Consider the following 21,432-nt stretch of genomic DNA (forward strand, 5'->3'; position numbering starts at 1 on the left):
CAGAAAAAGAAATTTACTGTTTTAGAATGTTTGTAGGATTGAAGTCTCTGTCATGCCATTTTGGAATAATAAAGAACGCTACCAAGATAATGATATATAAGAAGAAAGCGACATGACTCACTAGAAGACGATTTTTACACAAACACACACACACACACAAAACTTGCACAATGACAAAAGATTTATCTATTATCTATTAAATATTGACTCTTCATTTACTTTTTCTTTTGACTAGCAAACAAAAATTAAGTCTATTTAAAAAAGATGTTTCATGTCCCGAATAAAACTATGGTAACAGTTACGAAAGCAGAAGGAATGTAGGATGAAAAATTTCATTCAAAAGTTTTGGGTGGCAGAGGGGGAGAGGGGGGGGGGGGGAGTAAAATTGCGGCGAGTGTTGTTTATCCAAAATCAATTTTACATATGTCCATATTTTACAATCAATTTTTCCCAAATTAAGTTCAGAAAAAAGGGGTTGTGAGAAAACTATGTTTTTTTTTATCCTACATTGAACTTTTAATGTAGTCCCTTACTTCTTGGCTTTGTGGAAGCGTCGACCATGTGAATTATACGCTGTCATCATTGCAGAAGTTGCCCGCCCCCATCTTTTTGTGTGGAAAATTTGGTTAATTATATATGGAATCACTGAAGCATGACTGGAGCCATTTGGTCAGTCAGCGCCCCCCTCCCCCGCCTTGGATCCGCCACTGCTGCTGTCGTAAATGATGGTAGCGAAGATTAACTGTCGCTAATGCTTTACCAACTCTAGCCTCAGACACGTTGATTCCTTTCCTTGATAAATGGCCTATCATCATTTTCCGACCGTATGTGAGTCCAACCTGAAAAAAACACACATTATGCGCACATCATGTTTTAAACTACTACAATATGTTCCATGTACATGATGCATATGGTTTGAAATACGTTTGTGTCGATCTGTGTCGATCTGGGTTTCTTTTCTTTTAACTTATTTTGTATTTCAAAAGAAGATTGTCACTGACTGAGAACCATTTTTGTGTCGGCATTTTTGTCCTATAATACTTGTTTTTTCTTTCACACAATAAAGATGTAAAATCATATTGAATAAAAGGTAAAATAATGTACATAAAACAGAACCTCATTGGAACTGATTTATGTTTGTTGAAATACTATTCACATAATTATGATATATTCTTTGCTACATTTTTTTCTCTGTAAAAGCAAATACAAGAAGTTTTTTTATTCATCCTTCGAAATATACATTTACCACACATACATGCATGCATGTTAATTCAATATTGTCTTTCATAAGATGATGCTTATTTAATATTCTGCGACAGAGAATTGTGAATATTATAAGATTTGGAAAAACAAGTTTGTATTAAACAGATTAAAAATTAGGAAATGCTGTATAATGCAGAAAAATACAAATTTGAAAACAAATACTAGCGCAGTGCTCAGAATAATATAACATCTACACCCATCCCTCTTCACCACACTCCACCCGTGAACCCTGCTCCTTGAACATGTACAGAAATTGACATTGACAATATCTAATACTAGTATTCTAATATTTTCCATTCTTTTCTAACATGTTTGACACATTCAGCCACGATATGCTCCTTCGTCTACTCCGCATCGCAATGAGTAATTTCATTTTCAGAACAAAAACGGCTTATTGTTTGCGCTGATGCATGTTTGGCTCCTAAAGAATGTCTAGGTGTGTTCTCCCGTCAAGTATCATTTGTTGAAACAAACATCGATGGTATAAAAGTTATTCCATTACTACAACATGTACATGTATGTAAAGAAGTGACTTCTTCACGTCGAGAGAACTAAATTAAAGATTTCCATCCCGACAATTCAAAGAAAGAAAATTTAAAGAAAAACAAAAGTCAGATAGATTGACAAATATATATATACTAGAATGACAAGTTGAAGACCGAAAGATAGATATTACATAAACATGTAGCTAAAAAGACAGCTAGATATATATATAAAAAGAAAGAATGATTTTTTTGTGGTCATTATCGTACTTGTCAGTGTACCATTCTTGTTCGGAATTTGATGATACCACACACAGTTCACACACACAGTTCACACACAGTTCACACACACACACACACACACACACACACACACACACACACACACACACACACACACACACACACACACACACACACACACACACACACACACACACACACACACACACACACACACACACACACACACACACACACACACACACACACACACACACACACACACACACACACACAACCTTAAAAAGATCTTCAAGATATATTGCGCTTAAAACTAGAGAGAAAAAAAAACGGAAATAGTAAAACATTTAATAAAAAGTGTAAACAATTTAAACCTTTAAAACGTATTTGTTTTAGACATTTAAATAATGAACATTTTTCAAATTTGAATATTGCGTCCCTGATTTTCGGTTCGGTTCGTGTTTTTCAATCTTTAATTTATTTATGATGTCTTTTGTTGTTATTTTGGTTCTTTGGTTGTTTGATTGTTGTCTTCTAGTAAGTTGAATTTCCCTTTTGTATTTTCGGCCTCTCATTTGCTTATTTAGAAATTGCATTTGTGACTTGGGATTGGCACTAGAAAAAAGGATGCAGTAATTTCTTGTGAAGAAAAAATCAATTTACCAGCTTGTATTATTAATTCAATTTGTAGTTTTAAAGCAGGTTCACAAGGAAATATATTAATGAATAAAAAAAGAACCTGTGGGGTGATTGCTAAAGAGACAACTATCCATTTGAAACCAAATCAAGTAAATGAAAGTAACTGGTCAATATGACAGTCCTCGACAATGAGCAAAAGCCATACTGTATTTTAAACTATAAAAAAACTGGGCATAATATCAAAAGATTCAAACAGTTACTTCCAGGAAAAAGCCTTTTTGATCCAGATTTATGAATAACATGTTTCTGGGAAAACGTTAAATTACATGATAAAAACAATATTAATACATTGTAAATGCCAAAATTTATTTTGAGAGCATGTTTTCCAATACAGTAGAAAAACTGTTAATTATGTTAATTAGGAAATTAGAGTTTTATGTTGGCAAAGATGAAAACTTTTAATAAATTTATGTTTGCTATCACATTAACTAGATTATTTGCGATTGATAATGCTCTTAAAACAAATGCTGATCCATACATGGCCAACTCCATATTAGGAAAAACTTACTATTAGTTACATAGTGTGTTAGTGACCTAATACAATATTTATGGGGTCAATAAATTTCATATGGGACGAGTGCAAAGCTGGAATCCCCATATGGAATTCACTGACCCCATGTACATGTATATTGCATTAGGGCACTAGCACATTATCTAACAAATTTATCTTAACCTACTATCTTAACATGTGGTATCTAGACTAGCTTATAAAAGTGAGCAAGTCTTTAATATCGTTATTATTAGGGACCTACTTGTATTGGTCTATAAAAAAAAAATCCAACAATAACAATTTGTTAGCTTTAAATTTTTAATTATAGATTTATTTCAATTGTTCATTATCAATTTACTTGTCTGTTGTGGACCTTTAAGACTTTTCTTCAACACTGTGTTGTTTGTGTAAACCACGATTATAAGATGAATGGCATGCAATTTGACTGCACAAATAGCATAGAATGGTGATGATAGATGCAGTTTATAAAATGTTATATTTACACTGCTATACTTTGTATTTTATGTATTATACAGTATAGCTTGAGGTATTATGTTATTCACTCAATTTTGTAATTATTTTATTTCTTATTTCAGACTTTCTCAAAACCAGAGCGTAGTATTTATGAGTTGCAGTCAACAGAAAAAAGTAACAAAAGGACCAAAAACTAACACTACAACTGATCATGAATTGTTTAAATCCGACATCAAAGTTTCCATTTGATGTACATGTATATTGCTTTATAGCATTGTGTTATAAATTTGGTAATACAATTTCAGCGATATAGGAAATAATTTTGATACATGTAATACAATTTTAGTGAAATATAAAATGAATTTGGTATTAATACAATTTAAGTGGACTTATGATATAAAAATATGAATAAAAAATTGTATCTCAAAGGTTAAATGTTCCACAATTGCTATAATATTATGTAAGCAAATGACGGAGAAAAACAGTGTTTGTTTGTTTTCTTTAGAAAAATTGTGTTTGTTTAATTTCTTTAGAAAAATTGTGTTTGTTTGTTTTCTTTAGAAAAATTAAGACCAAAGTGAGAAATATGTCCTGGAATTGCAATCTCAGACTCAAGTTGTTAAGAAAAAAAATAACTTGTAAGGCATTTATACAAATTTTAAATAATATAAATGCCAATGAACATGATGAAACAACTTTTCTGTCTGTTCTATGTTTCGGGTTGTTGTCTCTTTGACAGATTCCCCATTTCCATTCTCAATTTTATCTTCATTTATATGACACAGAAATTAGCTACTAAAGGTATGGCCTTCAAAAATGAGAAAAAACAAAACTGCATAGTCTGCTATGCTAAAAAGCCCAGAAATGACAAATAATGAATGAAAAACAAATATGATGTACAGCAACAAAAGACAACTGCTAAATTACAGGCTCCTGACTGAGAACAGTCATACAGAATCATTATGGGGCAGGGTCAACCCGTTAACTCCTTTATTTAAGGAATGACTGTTATATTTTTTCTGTCTATGAAGACATAACATAAAAATTGTGGTGCACACTGAATAACACGTGTGATTTAAAGTCTGGACTTTTTAATAGCAGAAAATAATACATATAATAGTCATTTCCTATAATTTAATTCTTAATTTAATTTTAAACCAGAGTAAATCATGAAAAGACGTTGATGATGTCACAGTCACCTGACAAAATTATATCTATGGGCTGATTAACAGAACAACGCCAGCCAATCAGAAGACACGTTACATCCAAAATTGAATCATACAGAAATACAGTTGAAAATTTACAGCCACTTCTTTTTAGAGAAACCTTTTTCAGAAAATACGCTGTCACCCCGAAGGAAGGAAGGTTGGTTGTATTTAAAAAAAAATGCAAACGGAGTTTTCTTCTAATTTATTCTTATTTCTGTGGGTGGTGGGGTGTAAAAGTAGTGCTGTCCCTGGATGGGACATAGTATTTTCTGAAGCAACCCTTAATAGGAATTAAAAATCAAATTATGTTTGTATTCTGTGATTCTGGAACACGCACACATTCCCCCCTGTTTTCCAAACAAACATTTCCCGTGTTTTAATTCCTGATTTTTTTTATGAAATAGTCCACACTTTATACTGTAGAGTGGATTGTTTGCTAAAGATTTTTTTCATTTGATTCATTTGAAATATGCAGAACATTACCTTTCTGTTGGTGATGCAGGTAAACTTGATGTTCAGGAATATATGAAGGTATGGTGGGAATAAGGTAGGTGTTTCTCCACAATTGATGGAAAACTAAGCCAAAAATAAATATTTTTGTGAAATTAAGTCGATAAATTAAACTCAGTGGCGTAGCTTGCCTTCTGTAAATACCGAGGCAGGGGATCAGAGGGGCGCAGCCCCCCTGAAGCTATAGAAGTTTTTACAATTTGAACAAGAAAAAATCGCTAAAAATAGTTGCTGTTCAATGTTATTTCATCATAATAATGTTAATTATATGCCTTACTATCTATACTCAAAGCTATAAAAATAACAAAATACGTGAAAGTATCACATTACACCACCAATGAAAAGTCAGTTTCCTGACTTGCTAGCAGTACAGAAAGCCAACTCAAATGCCTAATGGCTCCCAATATATTTCCAAGCCGTACTACACGCTAACAAGGATTTGTATAGTTACTATAAAAATCCTTGACTCTAATATAGTTGGCTGTACCTCACACGTCATATCACAAGAAATCATGACCTTGCTTGGTGGATAGAAGAAACCTGTACAAAATGTTCAATACAGAAAAAAAACACAAATATTAAGGTTTATTTGTAATAAGTTTTGTGATAATCATTTATTTGGTCGTAGGTCACGAATCAACGAATTATAGATAATCACCAAAAAATGACAGCTGGATTGAACAAACGAATTTCAGGATAAACTAGGAGAAAAACATTCTACATGTAAAGTGTAGCACGGCACTTGTTTTAGTGGTGTATTCCTTCGAAGGTCTTGAAATTACATATTGAATGATTTTTAACTTTTGTTTTCATTCACGATGAACATCACAACCGGCGAATAACTTACATTTACTTTATTCTGAAGTCTTCATTATAAATGAAAAGTACTTGGTTGATTTTTTATATATATATATATAAACTGACGTTAATAACTAACAGACATATTTCTCTGGAATTAGTTATTCCTTTGAATATTTTAAATTCCCTGCTTGTGAAAACGTACTATGAATTTAAAATAGCGAGAATAAAACTTGAGAACCACAATATATTTTAAAAATTATTTTCTGTGCACTGTAATATATAAATGCATATTTTGTTTTGTTTAGTACCAAAGTCAATGAACATAGTCGTAGGGGAACATGTCAACGGTTATAAATGAACGCTTAGAATGGGATTATCAAATATTTATTTTTTTAATCATTGTCTCCCATAATTTGATTTTCATTTATTTTATAATTTAGCACCATTTTAAATCCATATTTCTTTAGATTTAAATTAATCTCAGGGCCGATTTTTCTGTTTTCTTAAAACTGCACCCAGGCTCTCATAAACTAGAAATTATTCTGACACAAAATTAACTAATTGACCTAATTCAATGGTAAAGTGATTTGATCGGGGACTCGCGAGTTGCATCCTCATCTATTCTACCAAAGACAATGTATTATATGTCTCTGATTCTACTCACTGTTTTCGCTTGCAATGGGGTAGGACAAAATAAATCTGTTGTCGATTTCCTGTTACTCTGACAAACTTAAATTACAGAAAACTACCGGAAAGGGTATTTCCAAGTAGAGGAGAGAACATTAATTCGAATGCTCCCATAAGTCTTAAATAATTCGTAAAAGGTATGAATCAATAACCGCGCCAACAAGACTTAACAAGTTGCTAAATTATTGTTTAGTATAACGTAGCCAGTTTGTTGCAATAATCATTTAAAAGAAAATACAGTGAAGGAAAACATTTTTTACCGAGGCTACCGAGGCAGTTGCCTCGGTTGCCTCAACGTAAGCTACGCCCCTGATACTTTAAACACTGAAATTAAAACAAAATATGCTGGTGGAAAATTTCAAGGTGTCCTCTTCAAAAATGAATCTGGAAATAATATTCTATTCTACAAGGGTGGCCAAAGGTAGCAAGGGCCATATGAAAGAAAGTGGGCAGTGAGAAATGAGGGACAATATAATTTGTACATCTGAATATTCATTCTCAAATTCATCAACTTGAGGCCTTTAATATCACAAAATCTGGTATATTTTACAAAGTATTGAAAGATCGTACCCCTAAAAGCGTACTTGGACTTGACAGAAAAAATATTTGATCACAAAAATATTTATTTTTTCAATTCTGGCAGTAGTAAAAGTTTAATACATCAAATGAATAAACAGAATAATATTTAAACAATAAAAATAAATACAAATAACACTTGTATTAAAGGCACAAAACTGTCCATCAATTCAAGTTTTCGCGGTATTTACACTTCTCCGGAAAATTGGATCTGTCCGCACATGTTCAAGCCTGTTCAAGGAGTTCTCAAACAACGTCTTTAAAGCGTTTGATAATGGCCCTGAAATGATACAAAATAAAACTCGATTAATAATATTGAAAAGTCCAGCGTGTTCCTGGATACAGAATTACTGGATTTTAACCATTCTCAAACAAGAAATGTCTCTTTTAACAGAAAATTGCTATCCAAATACGTAAATATCTTGATATTAATGAAAACGAGTGGTGTTAATGGGACAAATCGTACAAACATCCCTTTTTTCATCAGATTTACACCAGTTTTTACCCTTTGTCAGTATAGCTTAAACTTTGGATAGCATTTTTCAGAAAATATACATTCAGACGATTTCATTGATGCTTTGTTTTTTTGTTGAAAGGTTCCAGCAACACGCTGGAATTTTGAGTTAAAAATGAAATAAACACCTTCAGTAGCTGCTTGGGTCACGTGACTACTTTCACTTTTGATGTAAACAAACCGTGAAAAATTAAATTTAGATTTTAATGATTAACACTACTACCACTGCTAAGAAATCTTTTTCTGGCAATTCTATGTTAAAATTGTTTAAAAACAGTAACTTTTTTAACGTATTTTTCTCGTAAAGTGCCTTAATATCACTGCGTGGCGATCTATCGCGATTGTATTTCTCAGGAGATCTTTCACGTGTATATTGATCAGGTGATCTTCCATTGAACTGGTGATCTTGCATGATTATTTGATCAGAAGAACCGAGGTTATATTGATCGTTCAATCCACGATTATGCTTATTAGTTGAAAGCATAACATCAGCTAGTGTTAGGACAATTTGTGTGAGGTTATGTACCTCATTATCCAAAGGACTGCTCATATTTCCTTTAACGGTCGGTTATACTGCGCCATCAGCAAAGTAGACTTGTCGATGATTATAATGGGCACTTTTTGATCTATATATCGCCATCTGGTTTGCTATTGAGGTTTTCAATTGTTTTAACGCCGTGTTGAATGTTTCTAGGTTCCTCTCTATTACATGAATAGAAGAATCTTTGTCTTTACATCCTCGGAGGAATGCTTCGGTTCCAATCTGGTTTGATCGTCTTTTTTGCTGAAGCGCTGCTCCAAACGAATTTTGTAAGGCCTTGTAATCATCATATGTGTTAACCTTACGCGCGAACTCAAAGCCAACATCGGCCTGGCAATCAGGAGCCTACACACACATTTTTCGTGTTTTCCCATTGTCATCTACCGGCAGTTCGTTCAAATTGGTAAATGAACTCCTCCCAATTCAAGGATTCACTTCAATTGAGTGTTTGCGTTTTTTTGAGCTGTTGGCCTCGGCTACGTACGGTCCCTTGCACCAAGATATCTTGCCATCGGGTATATTCTCTCTCCAATGATGAGGCTCCACATTCTTTTTGTTTCCTCCTGTTTCCCGGATCGGTCAGTGGAGTCAGCTTGCTGTTATGGGAAGTCTGTTAGAGCTCCAGGAGCTGACGAGGTTGTCATAATTGGAGTGATAAATGTGGGATTTGCCATTGACTCGACGGGGATGATACCGGAAGTAGGCACTGTATTGGAGAAAATTGATAGAATCAACTTGCAGCCAATTGTTTCTGTAATGGTGTGCTGGTCTAAACCCAATATTATTGACTCATAGTAGATGGTTAGTGTGCGTAAGAAGACACATAAACCTTTTGATGGTATCCTTGAGGTTTATAGTATGTTTTTAAATGGAGATTGTTGTTGAATAATTTGAACTGTCTCATGCAGGACCAAAGGCCCTGCCATAAGACTTTTGCCTTAAGGTGAAGACACCTTCAACAGAGTAAAAGCGGTTTATGGTTCATGCGAACTACAATTAGAGAAAGACCCAAGGCATGGTTTTTGTTGTGTACTTTTTGTAAACTTGCGTTATACTGGCTAAGGTCAAGTTTTGGCTTAGATGATGTGTCCATTGCAGGATTCTTAACTTCTTTGTTTCGATTCTCCACTAATTCATGTACAACAGATGCCAGTTGGTTGAAGGTACCCTGCTGTTCAAATGCACTTTTAAATTAACTGTGTCTCCTTCCTCCGTTGTTGTCAGCTTGTCCATCCGTCTCACCACAACATTGGATATCTTATAGGTCTGACCATCAATTTCGCCAAGCAATTACCACTAGCCTTATGGTCTATCCTGTTTTCAGACTACTGAAGTTGTAGCGATATCAATATTCATTGCCTCTTTCTGTTAAGCTTGAATCGTAATGAAACCAACACATATTTTATCAATTCGCTGTTCGCTCTGTTTTATATTGCGGTAAATGTCAGCCGTTCTTTCAGCATTAGATTTTCTATCTGCTAAAAATTCTTGGTACAATTGTTTAGTAGTCATTTATGAGCTGCCCTGTGTTGAGGCGTCTTTAACTGTGGGTTTCTCCATATCCCCAAGTGATTCAGTTTCTGCCATTTCAAAGTTCTTGTCCTTGTTGTCCTCAATTCCTGTCTTTTCACTGATATGTGTTTAAATGAATCTCAATTCACAGTATAATATTTCAAATTGCAAAATATTGCGACTCAAGAAATAACATAAGCACTGGATAATATCTTAAGGCAGGAAAATCCCAAATCGAAGCTTTTCTGTGTGACCCGAGAAAACAAATAGTGCAGCTTTTTATGAAAGCTACTACTGTAGCTTTTTATGAAAGCTACTACTTTATGTACACATGACAAGCACGGCAAAATCAAAAAGACAGAACTGGGACAGATACTAAATGACACTATACATCAATAAAATGCTTATATTCAGGTCAATTCTCAATAATGAATATTTGCTAATTTTTCAAGGCGGCCATTTTGAAAATAGCCGCCATTTTATATTTCAAAGATAAATCAAAACAAAATCTTGCTAAGTACACCAAGTCACTCAAATATGTTGATTTGTGTGCTTCCAGCATCAAATCAACTGTGGTTTGTGCAATACTGGAAAATATTAAGAACGTACGGCAGCCATCTTGAAATAAGCCGCCATATTGAATTTTGTGGATGGGTCTATAGCTAATATTGCTCAGTACACAAAAATGTACCATCATGCACGAATTGGTGCTTTCCTCATTATTTGAGCAATTTTTTCAGCGATCGACCGGACTATTTTGATGTACCTTATCATGTTATATGTAAGTTCAGTGTATCCAGGATACGATGGCAATCTTCGTTAACGTGCGTTTACTAAAAATAAAAATAAAAGACACGCCTTCTTTCGCGTTAACGCGAAGTAAACGCCCGTTTACTCTTTACAAAATTAGAAGACGCGCCGTTTCCACCTTAACGCGGAGTTTACTTTTTTTACGTCTACTTAAATTTCGGAGTTAACGCAGAGTTAACGCGCCTTTTACATGAAGTGCACGCGAGTAAACGCCGCGTTAACTTTTTCAACCCGTTTACATGTAATGCTTGGTCTGCACCCAATTGTGCGGCAGCTTTACAATTAAAAAAACAAGGCATGCTGATGACGCTATTTAATCCCATTTCCAAACTGTATTTATGCAAATGTATAGAGTAGTGCATAAAATAACGACTGATATTCATAGTCTTTAAATCTGTCAAATTGCTTGTTTTTGACAAAAGTATTGAATACTTGTTTATCTATAACATAGTGAATAAATCTTCTGATACAATCCAAGGAACAAGACAAATTACTTCCCAATTTACTATCTGATGGATCACGTTCTTGCCACAAATAAAACATTATATTTATGATGAAAAAAAAAACCATACAGCTAGACTTACCTCACATTTTGTTTTACATATAATCCTTTACAATGATGGGGAGTAACGCTACCTACATAAATAAATAGGCGCAAATTGATTGTTCAACCAATCTTCTGCAATTCATATCTATCTTTGCTACTCTTATTGTCATTGAGAAAACAAGCATATCAGTATTAAAATACATGAATGTACGTCAAGTCAAAAAAAGTTTGGTTTAAGATTCATACATTTTGAAACTGAAAAAAAAAAATGTTTTGATACAGGAAATATCCCTAAACAGAATTTAAGATAAAATTTAAGAAAACGATGAATAAGTTCTGAAAAAAGTATTACATCATTGTTCTTGTATTTACTTTGCAACATTTGTTGATCGAATAATCAATTTAACATGTGTTGATCTAATACAGCAATTTAACATGTGTTGATCTAATATAGCAATTTAACATGTATTGATCTAGTATAGCAATTTAACATGTGTTGATCTAATATAGCAATTTAACATTTGTTGATCTAATATCGCAATTTAACATTTGCTGATCTAATATAGCAATTTAACATATGTTGATCTGATATAGCAATTTAACATTTGTTGATCTAATATCGCAATTTATCATTTGCTGATCTAATATAGCAATTTAACATTTGTTGAACTAATATAGCAATTTAACATTTGTTGATCTAATATAAGCAATTTAACATTTGTTGATGTAATATAGCAATTTATTATTTATTGATCTGATATAGCAATTTAACATTTGTTGATCTAATGTAGCAATTTAACATTTGTTGAGCAAATACAAAAAATCGGTCTATAAAACACTTAAAAGGAAAATGACAGATGGAGTAACATAACTGCCCCCAATACCAGCTGGGGTTAACACAGATGGGCTGGAAAGTCAAGCAGATAATGCTGCTTTATTTACATCCGTCATGTTGATGAAGATGAACATGATGCAGTGATTAACTATTTAAATAGGGGAAGCAGGATTCTGGCTTCAGACAAGCCATCATATGTTGCAGAGAAATTCAATAATTATCAACCAAGTCATGATGGCGTCCATCAAATGGAAAGGGGTAACTACAACACTTCTTATAGGAATCATCAAATGTGAATTATAGAACGAACCAATTTACTTTAGTTTCAATAGTCCTTATATAAAATAAGGAGATGAGGTGTGATTGAAAATGAGACAAATGTCCACCAAAGTTCAAATAAAGCTGATGTGAGCAATTATAGGCAACTGTACGGTCTTCAACAATGTTTAAAACATATATCAAATAGTCCGCTAGAAAAGGCCCGGAAATAAAATAAAAAAGACCTCAGTGGAGAAAACTATCGGTCGAATTCATAAGACAACATCTGTATTTTTGTCCATCTGATTAGTTGAGCCTCTTTCAACTGATTTTTATAGTTCGTTCTTAAGTTGTACTGTTATACCACTGTCCCAGGTTAGGGGAGTGTTGGGATCCCGCTAACATGTTTCACCCCGCCACATTATGTATGTATGTGTCTGTCACTAGTCAGAAGCCTGCAATTCCGTGGTTGTCGTTTGTTTATGTGATACATATTTGTTTTTCGGTCATGTTTTAAAATGAATAAGGTCATTATATTTCTCGTTTGAATTGTTTTATATTGTCATTTCGGGATTTGCGCATTGTTGATGGCCATGTGGTGACCTATAGTTATTAATTTCTGTGTCATTTTGGTCTCTTGTGGAGAGTTTTCTCATTGGCAATCATACCACATCTTCTTTTTTATATTTAACGAAAATCAACTATGACAGACATAAACAAACGACAAACACTGAACTATAGTTTCCTGTGAAAACAGGTTCATAAAGAAATGAAGAGCATGTTTGTGAGTGCTCATCTCTCCTCATAACCTAGGACAATGGTTACACAGCACAACAGAAAAAAAACTGTAAAATCAGTTAAAAAATGCTTTATGATCCTTATGGTCATGGGGACCTCAATATCGTCACGACCAAGATATTCTTTTTTTTAAAAGGACCAAGAAATCATCCTGTTTATAAAACAACTGGGGAAAAGTGTCTTCTGGTCACAATAGACTCTCTTCCGTTGTATCGTAAAAATTCATGTTAAAAGGGAAAAATCTGATAAAAATGTTGATTCTTTTTTTAAATAAATGTATGAATATGGTAGCTATTAGAATATCACATTTTGCAAAAAATTTAGAAATGAACAAAAGTGAACATAATACGCTTATTTCTTGATTAAGAAACACATTTTAATTATTTTCAAAGCGGTTTGTGTTTTTACCGGACGACAAAGTAAACAACAATGTGGTGACGATATGCAGTAAATACTACACGGACGTTCTTTAAACTCTTCTACCTTCAAGTCCGTGCGCTCTACATAGAGTCATATAGTAAACAAACATATTTCAGCTTAATACCTCTTCTGAACATTTGCAGGTTCCTACTATATATTGGTTATCTAAACTACACAAATACAGTAACATATAGTTTTATCTCTGCCTTTAGTAAGTGTTCTACAACAAAAAATTCATTTCATAAATCCTATTTAAGACTTTATCATTAACTTTTATAAAAGAAATTACGAAAATAGTGAAATTAATTATTGTTAAGTTAAAATAATCATGTATGTGTTGTTTTTAAATTACGCGCTTTGTTATTGTCCTTTTTGCTCTGTTGACAGTTTTGACTTTACAAGTTACAATTACAATGTTGAATGGATATATGAGAATGAGTTTATTCAAAGGATGGTAAATTAACCTGGATCATATATAACTTTGTGGGTTCAGTTAGCAACATCAGCATGTGCTAAACAGCCTGTAATACGTTATGCAAACATCACTACAGACACGGACATAACGAAAGAGTTGATATATATAAACACAGTAAAATGTTACAAGAAGAACTCACCAACAATATTGGAATATTTTTGACATTAATGTTGTTATACCAGTGTATATTCAAGTAAGAAACTACGTCTAGCTTGCATTTAAAATTGTACAAATCACCAATATCAAAGTCATTTAAAACCATTTTGAGTTATGCATGTCAGATTATCATATAAAACGACATTGAAAATTAATCGAACCTCCAAATATTCCTCATCAGAAATGAAGGCAATTACAGTGATACCGTATATCAGGTTGTTTTCGCGGGTTGTACATTTACGCTTTTTTTCGCGGATAGAACAAAATCACCTATATAAATTCAACACAATTAAAAGTGTACATGTATAGGTATATATAAAAGATTTGAATCCGCCAAAAAATTTCGTATACCTTATTCAAATCGCGAAATGTTACACCCGCGAATATAACCCGCTGTACGGCAATTCATCGCCTCTATATTTAACATGAATCGCATTCAGTGATTTATATTATGGATTCTGCTGCTTCTATTACATCTTTTGGACTTTAATACTGTTATTATAAATCATACAAGTTATATTCAATTGAAATTATGTAAAAACATATCAAATCAATCATTTTGTATTTTCAAAAATAAAACAAAAACAGTTTTTCCCATTATCCTTTATTGTACAATTGACATACTCGCTCACAAAAGTTAAAATTAACTATCTGGATTCGCACTTTATATACACTGTTACTCCAATGTCTTCTCCGTTAACGTATATAAATCTATCGCAGACTTTTTGTTAAATTACTTGTAAGATTTAGTGCCTTCAACGTTATGAAAATATGTTATTTTTTTCAATTTCGTAGTTTTTTACTGATGAATTGTTTGCAATAACCCTTCACACGTTTTGGGTTGCTTGCCAATATAAACATTTAATGATGTTAATTCATGAATTGTTATAAACTTGAACAAAAGTTAATCGTCAAGATCACAAACTATAACTTAAAATTTGATTTATTAGGTATGCACCTCACCGTCTATTTTTTAAAAATCATTATGATAATCATAACAATGATTTTACTATATCGAGACATTTATTCAGTATGGTATAAACCTCTTCGATTTGGAAAATAAAGTATCGCTCCCGTATTGTGAGTTCAAGATCATGCAAAGCATTATGTTTTCCTCTTATATCCCCAAGTTTATTGAAACAAAGAAATTGTAGAAGATACGAGTACACAACAGGAGGGAACCTAAGATCGTTGATGGGAATTAAAGGTTTCAGTTCGTCTGGCAATAAACAAAACGGGCGTCGGAAACATACATCTTCAATGATCAAATCTTTAAACGTTAGCAATAATCCAAATTGTTGCTTCATTTCCTGGAATATAGTTTGTTCGGCCAAGCTGTTGAGAATTGATAGATATATCTTGTCAGGAGTACAATTTGATAAACTATAATTGATTATATCGAGACATTCCTTAAATCGTGTACATTTATAAAACAAAGATGCTAGAATTAACCAGGAGGAAACTGAATTGCTTAGTGAACATATCTTGAAATAACACAACATTCTCTTGTATTGTTTATAAGATGATTTGTTTCTGCCTGTCAGCTTAAGACACTCAGAAGATTGTATATATTTTCTGAAACAAACACTTAACATGAACACACACATTTCTTTTTTTAAAACATAATTGTAACTTTCAACAAATCTTTTATACATTATTTGAATGGAATTAACATCACCAATACAGAGACTTAAAACTGATAAATATGAAAAACAGGACAATTCCGTCGTAGTTAGTTTAATTCTATGCACATTTACTGATCCTGGCAAGAATTGTTTGAAAGTTTTCGTATGAAATACATAAATCCACGGCGATCTATAAATAGACCGAAGTGTTTCTAGTAACTCTTTATGTCGGTTGTCAGTAAATCTGTCTTCAAACAGATTGTTTTCTGGTATAAAATAATGAAGACATGTTTTATATTCCACACAGTAAACAAGTCTTCTGATACAATCCAAGAAACAAGAAATCATATTCTCAGGTTTCCATTCTGATGGACTTATCTCCTCACTCAACCAGAACATTATGGTTTTAAGAAAGTAGGAACAAAGCAAATCTTCATGTCTTGCTTTGATGAGGTCTTTTAAAATAATTTTCAGTAACGCATAACATAATAACTGAGTATGTGTAAATGAATGAATCAACATTTTTTCGGTTACAGAAAACGATATACGCCATTGTAAATCCTCGTTTGGGGAATGTTTACAACCAATAGGAACAAATAAAACTCCGTATTGTACAGCTGCAGTAACTAGCATGTTATCTGGCCAAGCTGTACGTGATCTGTGAATCCATTGCTGAGCTGATGTGATCCATTTTTCACATCTTAAACAATCTGTAATTTCAATTAACCCATTAGCTGTAGAATGACATGGACCATGAATAACCAAACAATCAGGTAAGTTGCTTTCACGAAGAAGTTTACTTGAGAGGTACATTGATTCTCCAACGGTATCAAACATATCATACATAGGATAAACAAACAATGATTTGTTAGCTAACTTAAGTTTTGCAAATCCAGGTTTTGTGTCGTATGTTTCCATAACCAATAGTAATTTATCTGAATTAGACTGGATGTCATCTAAGTTTTCATACACACGAATAAAGTTAAGAAGAACCATGATATCGAAATCACTACCTACGAGATCTAGACCTTCTGCTTTACTACCACTACTTATGTAGTTTCCAAAAACAGCATTGTCACTAATGTCCTTAGCAGTAAATATTTCTCTTCTTGTTTTTACAACGTCTTCAGATCCGACGATGTTACATAAGTAATCATAGAATTGAAGCGATAGATTCTTGTCTCTTAAATCCATATTTATTGCATACCTAGCAAAAATAGTAGATGTTCAAATACATACCCGTTATTTTATTATTTTAAGAAATATTTAATCAACTCAGTTTAGATATTATTTTGTCGAATCCTTGTCTTAACTACATGCTTATAAAAGTTTATCCTGACTTATTATCGATGCTATATGTAGCAATTGTCCTGCCAATGATGTTAAACTGCAGTTTACGTTATATAAGATAAAAACTAAATATATAAAAATTTTAAACGTGATGAAATATAATCGAAAATACTATGAATTTATATAATAGATAACAATGTTTGGCTTGGCTTCTGAATTCTTTCCATTTTTCCGTGAAAAGACATATTTCTTTTGTTCTGATCATTATTATTTTTCAGCCTTTCTGTTTTTTCCTTTGCTGTTTGTTTGTTTCGCAAGATATTGCTTAGATATTTGGTATATGGTATCAGTTAGAAACTGGCACCGCTTAACTGAATACTTTTCCATGTAAGAGTTATCTCTCCGAACACCGTTTTTCTTGTTATTTCTTATGTTTTGAAACCGAAAAGAAGACCATGATTTAATTTGCAAATTACTTGTTAAATCCTCTATATATATCTATTAACCTTCGTCGTAGGAGTAAAGAAATTATATATGAGAGTTATTTCCCCTTCTGAATTTGATATTAGTGAATTTATTTGTTACTGGCAAACCCTAAGTGAAAAATACTTAGTGTCTTTTGATTCGAGGTCGTTGGTCCATATAAAGAGTATGAGGCTAAGGTCAAATAAAATCCTGGGTTTTTTTTACGTTCATGATTGTGCATGGAATCACTTACCTAAATGATATATCGCAACTTGTTAGTTTTTTAATCAATGTTCCATGCCTTTTGAGGAAATATATAACCCGTCAAATACATTTGTTTTATCAAATTGAATGCACGTTTGTTATTCTATTTACATCATTTTAACAAATTGATTTGTTTTTACTAAGAAAAGAAATATATTGCATAAAGTACTTCTTAAAAACAATGTATTAATCAATTGATAAACGTTTATTGAAAAACTAGTCAAGCATACTTACGGAAATTTCTGATATGTGATATAAATAGTAGAATATCGTGTACTAATTGAATTATTTATGCTAATAATGCTCCTTATATAAGTACAAGGTAATCAAAACAGGTTAAAACATGTAAGGAAAGATGTATCACTACTAGGAAATTTTGCATAATGATGACATTTTCATATTAAACAAAACACATCATTAGGTCTTTCCACTTCTCTGTGGAAATACCAAGTGTATACGTTTCGATTATTATTATATTTTAGTCAAATTTATCGTGATGTTTAGAAATTTTGTATCTGTCATCGAAAAATGTCATGTGCATTTTAAAAGAGGGACGAAAGATACCAAAGGGACAGTCAAACTCATAAATCTAAAACAAACTGGCAACGCCATGGCTAAAAATGAAAAAGACTTTAAGTTATACCCTGCAAAACCAAACTAATTTCTTTATAAGAGATAAATCAAAGAAAACTGTTTTTCTTGTGTGTGTATCTCTTTGTTTTAAATTGCTCGTTAAATGCTCAGGAATCTTTGATGCATCTGAACAAATATACATTATTAAGTTAGATACATACTCTAATGTCTGATCTAACGATTTGAATTATATAATATCGTGATCAGAATAAATTCTGTCTGACAATAATAGTTGATGAGTAATATCTAAGGAAATAAATAATAACACGGAAAAAAATGTAGGAGAGCCATTACAACTTTATTAATCTGTTATTTCTTCCCGGTGCCTTCAATATATGTAGAAATAATGTTGGATGCAAATACTTCCTTTGATTTATAATCATATCTCATATATTCTTTTTGAAAATAAAGTCCATAAAAATTTGATAAAAATGTATGAAAGAAAATTATGAAAAATTAGCAGCGACACAATTATTCTATACTGTATTGCTATAAAGGTGAAGAGATTTCTTAAAAAGATGGCTCTATCTGTTGTGCATTTTGCCCTCACGTTCACTAGGTCACTATTACAAAAGACCATGCCGTCATTATAAAAAATCTTTTATATTAGAATTACAAACTGTATTCAAATGTGTATATCCATTTGACATTTTTTAGTTGTGATTTAATATTAATATTGAAATGATATAAGGTACTAGTATGCAATACATTATAAATTGATAAATTTGTCACCGAAGAAAAAGCCAATTAGTTACAACAAGTTATAGAAGAACAGGCTGTTCATTGTACCTCCTGCTATTGTAGATGTATTTAATCATTAGATAAACAGTTTGTTATGACATCAGATGGGTAAATTTTCGAAATCTTTTCTTCCTTGATGCTAATAGAAAACATTTGGAACATTGATTAAGTACGTAACATGGTCTCGATGCTGATGCATTAAGTGACAAATAACCACAAAGTTACCTGGTCCTGGTCTGAATAACAATCGAATATTATTTTTCAAAATTGCCCGTTAAATTGCCAGGATGTTTTTGTCAATTTTTATCGGACCAATATTTAGACTCTATATGAGGGTCATTGTCCCTTTTGTTTTTGACAAACATGATATATAGATGTAAATCATTAACCATAACTTGTAAAAGACTAAGGTCTCTTGATTTGATATTATTGGTCAACCGAAAAGACAAAATCCAACGGTCACCGTCATATACTTAAATTAATCACGTCGCTTGTTTTTGCATTTCATCTCTTAGCGTTCATATTTGTTATAATACATTTACATCTTTTGAATTATGATTTATATTTATTAAAGCCAGTTCACATTTTGCCACTGTTTTTTTTTATTAAGCAAAGGTATCTTACACTGATGCATTTGTACACATAGACTGCATTAGGTTAGATACATATGATAATGTATGATCTAGAGATTTGAATGGTAATAATAGTTGATGAGTAATGTGTAAGGAAGTAAATACTAACACAGACATAACTGTAGAAAAGCCAGGACACGCTAGTTTATTGCAACTTTTTTTTAGACATTAGAAAAACCAACATATCTGTTTTTTATTTCCTATGCATTCAGTTTATTCAAAATTAATTCTGGATCCAAATACTCCATTCGATTTATAAGATTATATCTGATATATTTATTTTGAAATTATTGTCCATAAAAATTTGATAAACATTTAAAAAAAAATCATGAAAAGTAAAAGAGATAAAATTATTCTATACTTTATCATGTTTATTGTTATTTGAGTAAAACAAAAATGCAAACACAGAGAAGACTGTATTTGTTGTACAAGGTGCCCACATGTTCACTAGGTAAATAGTTAAAAAAAGACCATGACGTCATTATTTAAAACAAACTTTTAATATTAGAATTACGCACTGAATTCCAATGTGAATGGCATTGTCGTTTTTCCTTTCTTCATAAGTTGTTTGAATCGTTCTTTAACATTTTCATCACTTGTGTTTTAATTTTGAAATTATATAATGCACGCAGTACAATGTCAATGAAATAATCTTTCACTAAAGAAAAAGGCAAACTAGTTTCACCAAGTACATCATGTACAGTCTGTTCACTATTGCCAATGTTAATGCATATACTTATTGAATAAAACTATCGTTATAACATTAAACGTGTACATTTTCTAAGTCCTATATACCTTTATAAAATATAGATGCTGATAGTTTTATTAATAAAATCGTTACTTGGTCCGGGTCCTAGTCTGAGTAACATTTGAATATATCAATCAATCTAAAGCTTTACGAATTGTTTTTTAAATTAACTTACATTAAAGCTGTAAAGATTGTATCAAAATTCCCTTTAAAAAAGCTAGCAGAGAAATGTTGACAGAAGTAGTATCGCTAAAATAGTGATGAAACTTGTAAAAACTTGTGTTCACAGAGTTACAATCTAGGTAATCTGTAAAGTAATTATCTGTAAAAGGAATATTCACAATTCAAATTGCCAAACTGTATGAACATCTTTACTGTTGAATTACTATGGTGTATACGTTGTTAATTGATAAATCCTTTATCAATATACAAATACAAAATAATTGTTTTGTGTTTTCATAAAAGATTCATGGAACAATAATTGAGATCCAATATCTAAAATTGTATAAACATACATGATTTACACACAACACAAATGCCGCAAAATTCATCAAATGAAACACATAAATAATTTTAACCTAAACAAAGTGTAGTTGATAACAAATTTGACATGACGTCAATAAAAAAGTACGTGTTTAAAAAAAAGAAAGTTTAGATAAATGAAAAACGAAAGGAACACAAAACGATACTCTCGTGTTCTTATTATGAATGCTTGTTTCAAAACACAAATATGAC

General features: G+C 32.1%; 1 protein-coding gene across 1 annotated transcript; it reads right to left on the reverse strand.

Moving 5' to 3' along the window:
* Positions 1-674: 674 nt before the first annotated feature.
* On the reverse strand, positions 675-17,118 carry LOC139497686 (protein mab-21-like). The gene is made up of 2 exons (XM_071285920.1): positions 16,057-17,118; positions 675-839 (listed from the first exon to the last, which is right to left on the reverse strand). The coding sequence occupies exons 1-2, from the start codon at positions 17,116-17,118 to the stop codon at positions 675-677; spliced, it is 1,227 nt and encodes a 408-aa protein (XP_071142021.1).
* Positions 17,119-21,432: the final 4,314 nt, after the last annotated feature.

Source organism: Mytilus edulis, chromosome 12, assembly GCF_963676685.1.
Source record: "Mytilus edulis chromosome 12, xbMytEdul2.2, whole genome shotgun sequence".
In the NCBI taxonomy this organism is placed as follows: domain Eukaryota; kingdom Metazoa; phylum Mollusca; class Bivalvia; order Mytilida; family Mytilidae; genus Mytilus; species Mytilus edulis.

Bases quoted from the DNA above. Each gene is read 5' to 3' on its own strand.
- LOC139497686 (XM_071285920.1), bottom strand. From the start codon at position 17,118: ATGGATTTAAGAGACAAGAATCTATCGCTTCAATTCTATGATTACTTA. The intron at 840-16,056 runs GTAAATGTGCAT...TGTTTTTTTCAG, and splicing joins AACAATTCTTGCCAGGATCA to GTTGGACTCACATACGGTCG.